Raw genomic sequence first — 17,170 nt, 5'->3', positions numbered from 1 at the left:
AACCAGTCTCCCATGGGGAACCTTGTTGAACACCTTACTGAAGTCCATATAGATCAGGTCTACCACTCTGCCCTCATCAATCCTCTTTGTTACTTCTACAAAAACTCAATCAAGTTTGTGAGACACGATTTCCCATGCACAAAGCCATGTTTACTATCCCTATCATTCCACTGTTACGTCATTCAATTTCTCCTGTCTTCCGTGCTGTCACACTCGACCTTTTCTCCTGATTTCACTCATCCCTTCTCAGAATCCATCACATCTCCTACTTTCTCAATTGTAATGAAAGTCATTGAACTGAAACACTGACTCTTTTACTCTCTCCATAGATGTTGCCTGACCCAATGACCATTTCCACCATTTTTTGATTTTATTTCGGACTTCAGCACTGTAGGATTCCAATTTTTGATTTGTTTTAACATTTTATTTGATGGGTTTATTTGAAATAACAAAAGGAACACACTATTTGACATGGTTGTTCTGGTACATTACAGCATCACAATGCTTCATAAACTATTCCACAGATCCTGTTCCTCTTCCTGTTTGGAGGCAGTAATTCCAATCACTGCCCTTTCTCTATGCTCCAGTTAATCCATTCACTCTACTCTTATACAACACAATACTTTTAGTTCCCAAGTACCTCCATTTAAACATCACAAACTGACTTTGAGTCTTTTGACTTCTGTGGATGTTGGCACGTTTTAGCACCTCAGTGTGTATAATAATGATTAAACCTTCTACAACTTAGACTGAAAATCTTGAGAGAAACTGGTGTCAATATAGAAACGTTCAACTGAACAGTTTAGAAATACAAGATTCGCATCCAACCAATCCAAATTCAGTCAACCAATCAGAATAGTAATGGATTATATCTGAGCAATGTGAGCACAATTTATTTTTTAAATTCCTCATCTTTATCTCCTAGGACAACTTTCAGAAGTTCATACCTGGTTCTGGTGGTGTGCTGAAGACTGGGTCAGGTGGCATCCAGATGGTTGGACAAACAGGATCTGGATTCAGAAGTGGGTACACTCGTTATGGAACACATTCACGGGGTACAGCGCCAGCACCATATCCCAAACCTCAGCATCTAGCTGCTGTCTCTGGGATTACTGGGAAACATGGGAGCAGCCATGATCAAGTAGATGGAGGGAGTGCAGGGGCTGGAGGCCTTGAGGGTCATGGAGTTCAAGGTAAGTACCTGAGTAATGTTAATCCTTTAAATATTACACAGGTGCATGACAACTTGCTGACTTTGCCTTGTCAAGAAGATGAATAAGTCTGATGTGGGAAAGCTGTTGCAATCTCTGAATGCTGTTTTCTTAGACAAACACTGCTTTTCTAAGAGAAAGTATTTCAAAATAAAACTGCAGCTTGTGAACCCTATCATGTGCCTCAATTCAGATTCAATTGACAGACGAGAATATAGGGGATTGATGCCCACAGCTGGGGCCTTGTTGGGGATGCTGTTGGCAGCAGCACCATCTCAGATGCTCTGATGCAGTGCACCAATCACTTTGCCCCAAAGCCTGAGGTTAGTCTGTGTGGGGGAAGAGAGAAGATTGGGAAGGATGGCCCTGGGGTTATTTCCACACCAGAGTACCACTTATAAAGTCATGAAGTCTGCTGAAGTCATAGATTACCCATCTGAATTTTATAGAATCATAAGTACAGAAGCGGCACCTCAGCCCGTCAAAATATATTACCGACACTAGTCCCACTTCCCAGCACATGGCCCATATCGTTGAATGTTATGTCACTTCTAGTACTCACCCATGCGCTTTTAAAAGGTTGTGAGGTTTCCCACTTCAAAGCTTCTTTCAGGCAGTGCATTCCAGACTACCACCATCCTCCAGGTGAAATACATTTTCAGTAGATCTCTTTTAAGTCTCCCACTTTTAACTTTTCAATTATGTCTCCTTATTATTGACCCTTCAACTAAGGGGAGCAGCTGCTTTCTCTTCGTCCTGTCCATATCATTCATAATCTTATTCACCTCTATCTGAATCCGTCCTCAACCACCTTTGCTCCAAAGAAAACAATCCAAGATTATTTCGCTTATTTTCATTGCTGAAATGTTCCATCCCAGGCAACATCCTAGTTAATGTCCTTTTTAATGCTTCCATTGCAATCACATCCTTCCTATGATCTGGGGACCAGAACAGCACACAGTACTCCAGCTGAGGCCTAACCAAAATTGTGTACAGCTCCACTTGACCCTCCTGCTGTTATAATGTGTCCCTTGTGCCTTCTTAGCTGCCCTATTAACCTATCCTGTCACCTTTCGGGATCTGTGGACAAGCAATCCAAGATCCCTCTGTTCTCTGAGTTTCCAAGTGTCTTGCCATTTGTGCATATCAAGTTTCAAATTGAACAAACTAATTTACTAGTGAAATAGAATGAAAAGAAATCTGGTTTCATAGCAGGCAGTTACTAGGATTACTGTAAATAAAAAGACCCCGACCACTTTAGCAGTGACCTGAACTCTTTTGCAGATCATGTACCAATATGGTTATTATTGTGCTTGATTTAGGCTCTGAATATATGTTTCACAATGCTAATTTTAAAGCCTTCCCATATGAATTTGGACTATAACAAGAGAATTTTTTAAAAAATGCATTTCTACAACATTTTTCAGAACCTCAGGCCATTCCAGAGGGCTCTATCGTCAATGAAGTACATTTGTTTGAAGTAATGTAGTGACTAGAGTCATAGAGTCATACATCTGTACAATGTGGAAACAGACCCTTCAGTCTAACTTGTCCATGCCAACCAGATATCAAACCTAATCCAGTCCAGTATGCCAGCATTTGGCCAATACCCTTCTAAAGCCTTCCTATTCACATACCCATCCAGATGCCTTTTTAATGTTGTATAGTAATTGTACCAGCCTCCACCACTTCCTCTGGCAGCTCATTCCTTACACACACCACCCTCTTCATGAAAAAGTTGCCCCTTAGGTCCCTTTTAAATGTTTATCTTCTCACCTTAAACCTATGACCTCTAATTTTGGATTCTGCTACTCTGGGGATAAAGGCTTTGACTATTCATCCTATTTATATCCCTCATGATTTTATAAACCTTGATAACATCATCCCTCAGCCTCTGACTCTCTAGGGAAAATAACCCCAGCCTATTTAGCCTCATCCTATAGCTCAAACCCTCCAACTCTGGCAACATCCTTGTAAATCTTTTCTGCACCTTTTCAAGTTTAACAACATCCTTCCTATAGCAGGGAGACCAGAATTGAACACAATATTCCAAAGGTGGCCTAACCAATGTCCTATACAGCCACAACATGACCTCCCAACTCCAGGACTCAATACACTGACCAATAAAGGCAAGCATACCAAAAGCCTACTTCATTATTCTGTGTATTAGCGATTCTACTTTCAACTAACAATGGACATGCACTCCAAAGTCTTTTTGTTCAGCAACACTCCCCAGGACCTTACCATTAACTGAATAATGGTAATAGTTTGTTACTTGTAAATAACTTGTGGAAAAGTGAAGTAATGTTAAGCTTTCAACAAATTGATATAAACATGGGTGACATTGTGGGTAATTCAAAGCTGACTTGAAAAGATGGCGTTGGGAATTAAAGTTCACTCAGGATCTTGATTCAGAGACATGAGAATGTTTCTCAGCAAATCTTGTGTTGGAAATTACCTTCAACACATAATGGCAGGGAGAGAAAATCAACCCAGGATCCCTACTGTGTGGGACCAAGATTGAACTCAGCTGGGAGGCATTTGACACTTGGCTCGCCTCACTGGAAAAATGGCTCTTCATGTGTAGCCGATGGAATTGCACCTCATGATCTCCAAAGATGAGCAAAGCCTGTACTCATCAGAGTTTAAAAGAATGAGAGTAACCTTGTTGGAACATATAAGATACTTAAGAGACTTGACAAGGTAGCTGTGGCTAGGTTGTTTTGCCTTGCAGGAGACTCGAGGATCAGAGGGCATAATCTCAGATTTAGAGATCACCTCTTAAATCAGAGATGGAGTTTAATCCAGACAAATGCAATTGGATGCATTTTCTCTCAGAAAGTAAGAACTTGTGTAATTCTTTATTGCAGAGGGCTGTAGAAGCTGGATCTTCAAGTGTGTTCTGGGCTGAGGTAGACTTTTAATCAGTTAGGAATCAAGGGTTCTGGGGAAATGGCTGGAAAGTGGAGTGGAGGATTATCAGATCAGCTATGATCTCATTGAATGGCAGCGCAAACTCGATGGACTGTTGCTGGGCTTACTTTCACGCCTACGTCTTACGGTCTTAAAAGAGAAGAAAATTGAAAATTATGATTCCAACTGAGTACTGCTCTTCTGCAGTGTTTTTGAACTTTAAGAGCAATGAGATCAAACTACTTTCATAAGAAGTGAAAAGCTTCAATTGAAAATTGCTGTTTCATCACTGGCTAATGCACAAGAACCACACTAAGTGAATGAGGCACAACAGGATACATCATATAATATGTGGACAGTGAGAGAGAGAGAGAGAGAGGAGGCAGGAAACTCAAATAAAGAATGATAATAATATAAAAAATAAGGTTCCCTGATCCAAAATGAACAGAAAGTGATTCTACTTAATATATATCATTGACAATTTTAATCTTTACCACAGTTCTCCAATGAATCAGAACTAAATGAGCAATAATGCAGAAATATTTTCCCATTAGATTAGATTAGATTAGATTAGATTACTTTACAGTGTGGAAACAGGCCCTTCGGCCCAACAAGTCCACACCGACCCGCCGAAGCGCAAACCACCCATACCCCTACATTTACCCCTTACCTAACACTACGGACAATTTAGCATGGCCAATTCACCTGACCTGCACATCTTTGGACTGTGGGAGGAAACCAGAGCACCCGGAGGAAACCCACGCAGACACGGGGAGAATGTGCAAACTCCACACAGTCAGTCGCCTGAGGCGGGAATTGAACCCGGGTCTCTGGCGCTGCTAACCACTGTGCCACCGTGCCGCCTATAATATTTATGTCTGATGATAACTCATCTTCGATTTTGCTGTTCTACAGATGGAGCAGATGGTGAAAAAGGATCTGCAGGAGGAGCTGGGAAAAAACATATCACAGTACTGAAAACCTATGTGTCACCCTGGGAACAGGCCATGGGCAACGACTCTGAACTGAAGGCAACTATGAATTTACACATGGAAAGTCCATCTGGCTTAACCAAGTTGCGTTATTATAAATCCTTCAACAGGTGAGGTTTCTGATGCCAGGTTAACAGAATATTCCTCCTTCCCTCCAGAATTGTCTTGGTCGCTTTGCAGTCTTCACTTTCCATTTTTGGGACTTTGATGTTGTGGCCATTTCGGAGATATGGATAAAGCAGGGACAGGAATGGTTGTTGTAGGTTCTGGGATTTAGATGTTTCAGTAAGAACAGAGAAGATGGTGAAAGGAGGGAGGTGTTGCATTGTCAGTCAAGGACAGTATTATGGTAGCAGAAAGGACGTTTGAGGACTTGTCTACTGAGGTAGTATGGGCTGAGGTTAGAAACAGGAAAGGAGAGGTCACCCTGTTGGGAGTTTTCTGTAGGCCTCCAAATAGTTCCAGAGATGCAGAGGAAAGGACAGCAAAGATGATTCTGGATAGGAGCGAGAGTAACAGGGTAGTTGTTATGGGGGCTTTAACTTTCCAAATATTGACTGGAAATACTATAGTTCGAGTTCTTTAGATGGGTCAGTTTTTGTCCAATGTGTGCAGGATGATAGGTAGACAGACCAACAAGGGATAATTCCTCATTGGATTTGGTACTGGGTAATGAACCGGGCGAGGTGTTAGATTTAAAGGTAGGCGAGCACTTTGGTGATAGTGACCACAATTCGGTTATGTTAACTTTAGTGATGGAAAGGGATAGGTATATAAGGCAGGGCAAGAGTTATGCTGGGGTAAAGGCAATTATGATATGACTTGGAAAGATTTAGGATGCATACGATGGGGAAGGAAACTACAGGGAATGGGCACAATTGAAATGTGGAGCTTTTCAAGGAACAGCTACTGCATGGCAGTACCTGTCAGGCAGGGAGGAAGTGGTCGAGGAGGGAACCGTGGTTTACTAAAGAAGTTGAATTGCTTGTCAAGAGGAAGAAGGAGGCTTATGTTCGGATGAGATGTGAAGGCTCAGTTAGGGTGCTTGAGAGTTACATGTTAGCCAGGAAAGACCTAAAGAGAGAGCTAAGAAGAACCAGGAGGGGACATGAGACATCATTGGCAGATAGGATCAAGGAAAACCCTAAAGCTTTCTATAGGTATGTCAGGAATAAAAGAATGACTAGAGAAAGATTATGGCCAATCAAGGATAGTTGTGGGAAGTTGTGCATGGGGTCTAAGGAGATAGGAGAAGCGCTAAATGAATATTTTTCGTCAGTGTTCACACCGGAAAAAGATAATGTTGTCAAGGAGAATACTGAGATTCAGGCTACTCGACTAGATGGGATTGAGGTGCGTAAGGCAGAGGCGTTAGCAATTCTGGAAAGTGTGAAAATAGTTAAGTCCCCTAGGTCGGATGGGATTTATCCTCGGATTCTCTGGGAAGCCGGTGAGGAGATTGCAAAGCCTTTGGCTTTGATTTTTATGTCATCGTTGTCTACACGAATAGTGCCAGAGGACTGGAAGATAGCAAATGTTGTCTCCTTGTTCAAGAAAGGGTGTAGAGACAACCCTAGTAATTATAGACCAATGTGCCTTACTTTGGTTTTTAGATTAGATTACTTACAGTGTGGAAACAGGCCCTTCGGCCCAACAAGTCCACACCGACCTGCCGAAGCGTAACCCATCCATACCCCTACATTTACCCCTTTACCTAACACTACGGGCAATTTAGCATGGCCAATTCACCTGACTTGCACATCTTTGGACTGTGGGAGGAAACCGGAGCCCCCGGAGGAAACCCACGCAGACACGGGGAGAACGTGCAAACTCCACACAGTCAGTCGCCTGAGGCGGGAATTGAACCCGGGTCTCTGGCGCTGCGAGGCAGCAGTGCTAACCACTGTGCCACCGTGCCGCCCACACTTGTGGGTCAAGTGTTGGAAAAGGTTATAAGAGATATAATTTATAATCATCTAGAGAGGAATAAGTTGATTAGGGATAGTCAACATGGTTTCGTGACGGGTAGGTTGTGCCTCACAAATCTTATTGAATTCTTTGAGATGGTGGCCAAACAGGTGGATGAGGGTAAAGCATTTGATGTGGTGTATATGAATTTCAGTAAGGTGTATGATAAGGTTCCCTACCATAGGTTATTGCACAAAATACGGAGGCATGGGATTGAGGGTGATTTAGCGGTTTGGATCAGAAATTGCCGAGCTGAAAGAAGACAGTGGGTAGTGATTGATGGGGAAATGTTCATCCTGGAGTTCAGTTACTAGTGGGGTACTGCAACTATCTGTTTTGGGGCCACTGCTGTTTGTCATTTTTATAAATGATTTAGATGAGGGCGTGGAAGGATGGGTTCGTAAATTTGCAGATGACATGAAGATCAGTGGAGTTGTGGATAGTGTTGAAGGATGTTGCAGGTTACAGATGGACATAGATAAGCTGCAGAGCTGGGGTGAGAGGTAGAAAATGGAGTTTAATGCGGAAAAGTGTGAGGTGATCCACTTTGGAAGAAACAACAGGAATAAACAGTACTGGGCTAATGGTAATGGTAGTGTAGATAAGCAGCGAGATCTCTGTGTCCATGTGCACAGATCCCTGAAAGTTGCCACACAGGTTGATAGGGTTGTTAAAAGGCATACGGTGTGTCAGCTTTTATTGGTAGAGGGATTGAGTTTCGGAGCCACGAGATCATGCTGCAGCTGTACAAAACTCTGGTGCGGCCGCACTTAGAGTACTGTGTAGATTATTAGTCACCTCATTATAGGAAGGATGAGGAAGCTTTGGAAAGGGTTCACAGGAGATTTACTAGGATGTTGCCTGGTATGGCGGGAAGGTCTTATGAAGGAAAGGCTGAGGGTCTTGAGGCTGTTTTCATTAGAGAGAAGGTTGAGAGGTGACTTAATTGTGACATGTAAGATTATCGAGGGTTGACAGTGAGTCTTTTTCCTCGCATGTTGATGGCTAGCATGAGGGGACATAGCTTTACATTGAGGGGTGATAGATATAGGACAGATGTTAGAGATAGTTTCTCTACTTGGAGAGTAGTAGGGGCATGGAACAACCTGCCTGCAACAGTAGACTCACCAACTTTAAGGGCATTTAAATGGTCCTTGGTTAAACACATGGATGAAAATGGAATAGTGTAGGATAGATGGGCTTCAGATTGGTTCCACGGGTTGGCACAACATCGAGGGCCGAAGGGCCTGTACTGCACTCTAATGTTTTATGCTCTATGTTCTATATGTCTGTATCAGAAAGTGTACATCTCCCAGTTTTGCAGAAGATGCATGTGTAGCAATGTTGGTAGGTAGGTAGTCTGGGTCATGGTGAGCTAATATATCAACATCCTGGGTGTTACCATTGACCAAAAACTCAACTAAACTGGCCATATGATTATTGTGACTACAAGAGCAGGTCAGAATCTAGGAATCTTGCAACAAGTAACTCAACATTTGACTCCCCAAAGCCTTTTCACGATCTACAAGGTGTGTAATAGAATCCTCCCTGCTTGTCTGGATGAGTGCAGCTCCAAAAACACTAATGGAGCTTGACATGTTCTAGGACAAAGCAGCCCATTTGATTGGCACTACATCCACAAACATTCTCTCTCTCCACCACCAGCTCACAATGTCAGCAGCATGTACCACCTAGAAGGTGCACTGAAGAAAATTACCAAGGTTAATTAGACAGCACCTTCCAAACCCATGACCAATACAGTCTAGCAGGTCAACGGCAGCAGATACTAGCTAATATTGACAACTGCAAATTCCACTCCAAGCAACACACCATTCTGACTTGGAAATACAGCACTGTTCCTTTACTGTCCCTGGGTCAAAATCATGGAACTCCCTCCAAATAGCATTGTTACATGTCATTAAACATCAATCTTACACTTTAGCACTCCAGCAAATTAACTGCAAAGGTTCAAGAAGGCAGCTCAACACCACCTTATCCAGGGCAATTAGGGATTGGTAATAAATGTATGTTTGCCATGAAGCCCACATTTCTGAATGCATAATCATTAAAACAAAATCAAATGATAATAACATCTCTTTGATTTTCTCAAAAATGCCCAAAAATTTTACTTTGTTTCAGCACTATGTATTGTACTGTGTATCAGCTAATTATTGTGGTTTATTTAAGACAGCAAACATGCTGACATGATTGACCGTGAATCCCACATCTCAGTCATATTGTGAAAACTCCTTGATTGGTCTTGTTCTTTGCTGATCAGCTCTGACAACAAATACATCCACAACATGCCTAAGGAGTTTGACAGGTGGTTATAAGAATTCACAGTTGTTACTGAGTCCTACTTTTTGTAGGTGTTGCAGCATAACTGACACTCAAGTGCTTTCTTCTGTCTGAGTGAACTTGTGGATCAGGATGTCTACATGGGACATACAATTCTATCCAGTCTCGAGGATGCTTGACATTGTCCTCTGGAAGAATTCCGGTGCTAATGTGATACTGAAGCATAATGTTCCAAATGGTGAAGGCTGTGAGCAAATTAAGAGGGGCAGTGTCCCAAAAAAACATGGTTTGCATCTTGTTTCATGTAGAACTCTATCCTGACTTTGCAAAGTCCCCATCCACAGACAAGATACAATGAACTTTGCATTAAATTATATTTTTATTACAATTAAATTACATTTGTGAGATCTGGGCAGATTCTGACATCCATTGGGCTTTGGCACTGAGTCCATTCTAAGTCCATTCTATTCATTTATTACAGGTGAAATAACCCCTTGCTTTAACATAGAGTCAATTTCCTTCTTCATCTTTGATGAGAGAGGATAAGCAACCTTACTGGATGTAAACAGACATTGGCTACATTTCAGGAAGTGAAGTGATGTTGTATACTGTTTCCAGTTTTCCAGTGTGCACAGCTGTGGAAATTCAACTTCAGTGGTTATAAGTTGATCTTCTCAGCTTTCCAATTCCTTGACTTGTCAAAGCAAATGCAAGGTGGTAGAGCTGGTTCACTTGTGGAAAGTTTCAATTATTTTTCTCTTTCTAAATTGAAGAGTTATGTTCAGTTGTCCTCTGATATTCAGTTCTAAACCTCATGGTCCACAGAATTAAACTTTTCTCCAATTACCGTTTAGTATCACAAAGAACTAATGCTTCTGCACCTGCGTCTAACTGAAAGGTTAAATAAAGTAATAGAGGTGTACAGCACAGAAACAGACCCTTCGGTCCAACTCACCCATGCTGACCAGATATCCCAACCTAATCTAGTCCCACCTGCCAGCACCCGGTCCATATCCCTCCAACCTGTTCCTATTCATATACCCATCCAGATGCCTTTTAAATGGTGCAATTGTACCAGCCTCCACCACTTCCTCTGGCAGCTCATTCCATACACGTACCAATCTCTGCTTGAAAACGTTGCCCCTTAGGTCTTTTTTATATCTTTCCCCTGTCATCCTAAATCTATGCCCCCTAGTTCTGGACTCCCCCATCCCAGGGAAAAGATGATCAGATGGGCCAATGGGCTGAGGAGTGGCAGATGGAGTTTAATTTAGATAAATGTGAGGTGCTGCATTTTGGAAAGACAGGGCAGGGCATATACACTTAATAGTAAGGTGCAAGGGAGTGTTGCTGAACAAAGAGACCTTGGAGTGCAGGTTCATAGCTCCTTGAAAGTGGAGTCGCAGGTAGATAGGATAGTGAAGAAGGTGTTTGGTATGCTTTCCTTTATTGGTCAAAGCAATGAGTATAGGAGTTGGGAGGTCATTTTGCAGCTGTACAGGACATTGTTAGGCCATTTTTGGAATATTGCGTGCAGTTCTGGTCTCCTTCCTATCGGAAGGATGTTGTGAAACTTGAAAGGATTCAGAAAGGATTTACAAGGATGTTGCCAAGGTTGGAGGATTTCAGCAAAACCAAGAGGCTGAACAGGCTGGGGCTGTTTTCCCTGGAGTGTTGGAGGCTGAGGGGTGACCTTATAGAGGTTTATAAATTCATGACGGGCATGGATAGGGTAAATAGACAAAATCTTTTCCCTGTGGTGGGGGAAGTCCAGAACTAGGGGGCATAGGTTTAGGGTGAGAAGGGAAAGATATAAAAGAGACCTATGGGGCAACTTATTCATGCAGAGTGTGGTGCATGTATGGAATGAGCTGCCAGAACAAGTGGTGGAGGCTGGTACAATTGAAACATTTAAAAGGCAACTGGATGGGGAGATGAATAGGAAGGGTTTGGAGGGATATGGGCCGGGAGCTGGCAGGTGGGACTAGATTGGGTTGGGATATCTGGTCAGCATGGACAGGTTGGACCAAAGAGTTTGTTTCTGTGCTGTACATCTCAATGACTCTATAACAGTTTTTGGGATCTTGCTCTGTACAAATTAGCCACCACATCCACTGGGGCATTGACCATCTTTCTGAAATGCTTCATTGGCTGGAAAGTGCTTGGTGAGGTTATGCTGCAATACAATGTTTTCTTTCTTTCTTTCAAATCTCTGTGTTATTTGATTCTACCCTGTCATCCACTCTGGAGCAGTGGAATGTCGAATTGGAAAAGCTTACTGCCATTCTAAGTGAGCTAGTAATATGGCCATTGACAGACAATGAGAGATTTCTGATACATAACAGTACAAGATTACTTGAAACAGCTGAGAAACAGGCTAGCTTCCAACGAGAATATGTGCTGCAGATAAAGACTGAAGATGTATTAAATAGTGATGGTCACATCAAAGGGTCACTTTTATTTCCTGAGCAGGTTGCTGCTGTGGGCAATTCTAAACAATTCGAGGAAAACACATTTTGTGTTATAAGTTTACTGACATTTTCTTCAAATCTTTTTGAAGTGGGTTTTGTTGCTAAAAGATTTTGTCTAATAACTGGAATAAGCAGACCCAATTACCTGGCTCAGCTTTCTCTTGTCTATTTTCTAAAATACTTGCTGTTGGCTATTTTTCGCTGTGCAGTGCATCCTGCAGAAACAGAGTCAGAGAGATGTACAGTACAGAAACAGACCCTTCGGTCCAACTCGTCCATGCCGACCAGATATCCCAATCCAATCTAGTCCCACCTGCCAGCACCCAGTCCATATCCCTCCAAACCCTTCCTATTCATCTCCCCATCCAGATGCCTTTTAAATCTGTAATTGTACCAGCCTCCACCGCTTCCTCTGGCAACTCATTCCATACATGTACCACCCTCTGCGTGAAAAAGTTACCCCTTAGATCCCTTTTATATCTTTCCCCTCTCACCCTAAACCTATGCCCTCTTGAAACAAATCTTGTTTCCCCTTCCTTGGATATCAGGACTCAGGTAACTTCTGCTTGATTCCTAGATCTTGTCAAGGAAATGCATCACAATATCATTAAAATCTTCTGTTTCATTGGGACTTTTTAGATTTTTATGTAAAAACTTATTTCTGTGACTCACATCTTGGGACAGGCATTTATTGCATTAATGATATGTTGTGTCTTTGGTGAGACAATTTTAAGACCAGCACTTTTCTGCCACACTGATAAGTTATCTGAGGTTCTTTCAGTCAACATTCTCCCACCCCAACACTATTTTTGTACACCACTTCTCTGCTTTTGACTTTAACACATTGCACTCGGTCAGTCATTTTTCGGTTATGGTTCTCCCTACCATTCCAAATCGCTGTTCAATTGTTCTTCCTGACCTCGGTTTCTATTCTTAGTTGAACTGCCTTTAAGTCATCTCTTGACTTCAAGTGGTCAGACAATGCTTCAGCTAAGACATCAAAACATTACTGTCACTGATTAGTTCTTTTAAGCTGCCTTAAGCTTTTAATAGTTCTCTGCAAGTCTGTGGAGATCACTGATAGAAGTATTCATCCTTTCCATCTGTCAATGAGAGCACTTGCTCAGTTTTGTCCATATGATAATGTATTTTTTTTGCAGGTTGAAGAAAGTATCTAGTTCTTTTATTACTTCCTTGCATGGATTTTTTTTATTTTTGTTAATCCTGTAACTGACAAGGCTATCGTTTGAACAGCCACCCAATGCATACAACAGTGTAAAGGTAAAGTTACCATATTCAGATCATAGGACTGCTCTCTCATCAAAGAGAGATGATTGGTGGCGGTTTAACCTGAGGGTCACCATAACTCAGGTGAGGGGAGAGGTTGAGAAGGAGAGTCCTTCATGGTAACCTCAGCCAGTGCAGGAATGGAACCCACGCTGTTGGCTCATTCTGAATTGCAAACCGATGTCCAGCCCACTGAGTAACACCAACGCCCAGTTATGTACTGACCTGCTCACTGCTTGGATTCGCAGTGAGGCCTAATGCAGTGTAATTCAGGCACACCTCTGCCCGATTGAATCTGCAACATGATCAGAGCTTTTTAATAATGACTGACTCATTTAACCTCTCCATATCCCTCTGCAGATTCATTGTGTCATTCTCACTACTTGTCTTCATCCCTCTTTCTGGGTTATCTGCAATCTTGGCGAGTCAAATCCCACACTGTAGTCCCTGTCACGCAAGAAAAGTACATGGCAAAAAAGTAGTCGAGAGTGTGGTGTTGGAAAAGCACAATGGGTCAGGCAGCATCTGAGGAGCAGGAGAATCAATTTTTTGCACATAAGCCCATCACCAGGAAGTAGTGCCTAAGGAGAAGTCTGCATGTTCACAAGAAAAGATGTGGGACAAGATCAACAGAAAAGTTCAACTCAATATCAAATCATGAAACAATTGAATGGTTTCCCTCTCTTCCATTCCCTTTGTTTAGTCTTTAAAAGATGTGGGTGTTTTTACCCATTCATAATTTCATTAGATTACATTACAGTGTGGAAACAGGCCCTTCGGCCCAACAAGTCCACACCGACCCGCCGAAGCGAAACCCACCCATACCCCTACATTTACCCCTTACCTAACACTACGGGCAATTTAGCATGGCCAATTCACCTGACCCTGCACATCTTTTGGACTGTGGGAGGAAACCGGAGCACCCGGAGGAAACCCACGCAGACACGGGGAGAACGTGTAAACTCCACACAGTCAGTCGCCTGAGGCGGGAATTGAACCCGGGTCTCAGGCGCTGTGAGGATGGATGGATGATGGTGAGCTGCCATATTGAATTACTTCAATCATTGCAGTTTAGGGGCCCTCTCAGTTCTGTTAGGAACAGAGTTGGAGGATTTTGACCTGGTGACAATAAAGCTATAACGATTTAGTTCCAAGTCAGGATGGTGTGTGGCTTGGAAGAGATCTTGCAGATGGTGGTGGTTTCATGCATCTGTTGTCCTTGTCCATCTCAGTTTGATGCATTTTGAAACTGCTGACAAAGACTTGGTGAGTTGTTGCAGTGCAACCTGTTGACAGAACACACTAATGACACTGTGTACCATTGATAGAGTGAGTGAATCTGTAAGGTGGTGAGGTACTTTGCCTAGGATTGTGTCAGGTTTCTTCAGCGTTGTTGGAGCTGCATTCATCCAAACATGTGAAGAGTAATCCATCATACTCCTGACTTGTAGATAGTTGGACAGGCTTTGGGGAGTCAGGAATGAGTGCCCTGACACAGAATTCCCAGCCTCTTTTATTTCTGAATTGCAACCTGGGAATGTGTGTTTGTGCGACTTCTGTCACTGCTAGAATTAAGGGAGTTCATTTTGTGTGGCTTGCTAATGTTTACTGACAATTAGAAAATGTTTATGTCACAACATTTGTTTCTTAGCCACTTACCAAACAGCTGTGTGAAGTACCCAGTCTGTAACAGTTGTTGTATTTTCGAGGCAAGTTGCCTGCCCATGTGTGACTGAAAGGCATTTTTTGATTAAAGGCTCAAAATAACCAGACTGGTTATTTCCAAAAATCTTTAAAATAACTGTTATAATATACCAGTTTTACATGCAAATATCCCAAAGGCAGTGAGAAGTGTACTGTTAAAACTCCCGAAGTCTTTTGCAACTGTCCGTGACCTGATTAGTTTTCTTAAATTAGACTGTTGCTCTGTGACTTGATATGGCCGTGTCATTAGATACAGCAGCTTAGCTCTGAAATCACTGCCTACATTCTTCCAGCCACCTTATTAAAGAAACTGCACTCTCCCCAGGGAAGGACATACTTTCAAATAAATCCAACCTAGAATTTAGATTAAACACGAAAATCTTCAAAACTGACAGCATCTTGAGAAATTGTGGGCATGAGGTGCTATAAATTCCCACTAACATTTTTAAAATCTCCCTATTTTCAAAAGCATTTGTATTCTGTCATTTAAAATTAGGAGTTTTAAAATTAGGAGTCTACAACACTGAAACAGGCCATTCCACCCAACTGTTTTATATATAGTGTTAATGCTCCACACAAGCCTCCTCCTATCTGTTTTCACCTAATCTTATCAGCATTTTGCACATTATTTCTTCACTGATTGTCACTGAATAAATTCAAAGGCAGGGTTTTGTACTTATTTTACAGAATGGTGGGAAACTGATGGCATCCTTGGGTGAAAGAGATCTTTCTGCCTTATATACTGTCATCCTGCATTATAAATTAAAGCTGAACTTGTGTTTAAAATCCTTTTCAGAACTGCGATGCCGTATGGAGGGTTTGAAAAGGCAGCCAAACTCATGACTTTTCAGCTCCCGGAATTTGATACAGCTCCTCCAGAACCCGAGCCTGTGATCATATTTCACCAAGACATCAGCTGCCGGCCAAACTTTAACAGGACCCCTCTGGGCTGGACTCCAATGAGCACAGATTCTTTGGTTAACCTTGGAATAGATCTCGAGTTCAATGCTGAAACTGATGACCTGTAGAAGGCATGAACGGGTAGCTTAAAGTCACTTGTTTGGCCCTAGCTCAGGAGCACTTTGAACAGATTGCATTAGACGTGACATTTGGCTAGAATCATCAGTGTATCATTGCATAGTCTTTAAAAGTTGGTGGCTTCTCAAGACCTCTTCCCTCATCCATTATTAACATATTTTGTTACTTTACTCAAATACTGATCTATAACAGGTTTCAGGTTCCTGTAACAGTTGTAGTTCACATGTTTTAAGTAAGAGTACACAAAGCGAAGTATGATTGAAATACGTTTTTGCCTTTGATGCCTCTAAGACAGTAATGTTATCAGGCAACTATTTTCTAAACAAAATAAAAGTTCCCAGAAAACGTTGACTGTATTTAGTTCTATATGTGAAACACGGCCACGAACCTGTAAATGTTTGTTCACATATCTGCATTTGGTGCACCAAATCTAGTTTACCACACAGGAAACAGATCTCCCAGTTTCACTCCAAGTGCAGCAACATTGATTTATACAGTACCTTACATATAGTAAAACATCAGAGGGTGCTGAGTAGGATCGTTATCAAACAGAATTTGACACCAAAAGCAACATAAGGAGATATTAGGGCAGGTGACCTTGGTCAATGAGGTTCGTTTTAAGGAGCATTTTAAAGGAGGAAAACAAGGCACAGAAGGAAATCCACAGCATATGGCTGTGCCTCCAGCTGTCAAAGGTGGAAGGATTAAAATTCAGGATGGTAAGGAAACCAGAATTGAAGGAACAGAGATTTATTTATTTTTCCTTATTCTTTCATGGCTTTAAATGTCGCTGACCAGGCCAGCATTCAATGCCCACCTTACTTTCGCATAAAATGCACTGCTTGTTCAGGCATTTCAGAGGCAGTTAAGAGTTAACCACATTGCTGTGAATCTGGAATCACATGTAGGCCAAACCAAGTAAGCATGGCAGATTTATTTCCCTCAAGGACTTTAATGAACCAGATTTTTAAAAAAAACAAACAATGGGTACCATGACTGAAAGTAGCTTTGCTTTCCAGGCTTACGAATTGGAATTAAATGCCACTGGTGGGATTGGAATAAAGGTTCCCAAAACATTAACAAGTACCTCTGGATTACTAGGCCATTGACATTACTATAGCACCATCATCTCCCCTTATTATTTTGGAGGTTTGTGGGGCTGGAAGAGGTTACAGAGATAGAGACAGCCAAAACTGTGATTTGAAAACAACAATAAGGATTTTAAGGAATTTCTGAACCAGACGCCGACATAGATCAGCCATAATGAATGATGAATGACTGGCTTCAG

At 42.0% G+C, this 17,170-nt stretch overlaps 1 protein-coding gene across 1 annotated transcript in view; it reads left to right on the top strand.

The window, feature by feature from the left end:
* LOC122541946 (myozenin-1-like) overlaps positions 1 to 16,231 on the top strand; it is a 28,820-nt gene extending 12,589 nt beyond the window's left edge. Inside the window, exons 4-6 of the mRNA XM_043679233.1 lie at positions 926 to 1,193; positions 5,040 to 5,226; positions 15,641 to 16,231. Of these exons, the coding sequence (XP_043535168.1) occupies positions 926 to 1,193; positions 5,040 to 5,226; positions 15,641 to 15,872 (687 nt within the window). The 3' untranslated portion in view covers positions 15,873 to 16,231. The remainder of the gene's footprint in view (positions 1 to 925; positions 1,194 to 5,039; positions 5,227 to 15,640) is intronic.
* The last annotated feature ends 939 nt before the right edge of the window (positions 16,232 to 17,170 follow it).

The sequence above is a fragment of the Chiloscyllium plagiosum genome, chromosome 38 (genome assembly GCF_004010195.1).
Source record: "Chiloscyllium plagiosum isolate BGI_BamShark_2017 chromosome 38, ASM401019v2, whole genome shotgun sequence".
NCBI classification, from domain to species: Eukaryota; Metazoa; Chordata; class Chondrichthyes; order Orectolobiformes; family Hemiscylliidae; genus Chiloscyllium; species Chiloscyllium plagiosum.
Note: the sequence above shows the minus strand (reverse complement) of the source record. Positions and strands in the feature narration are given on the sequence as shown.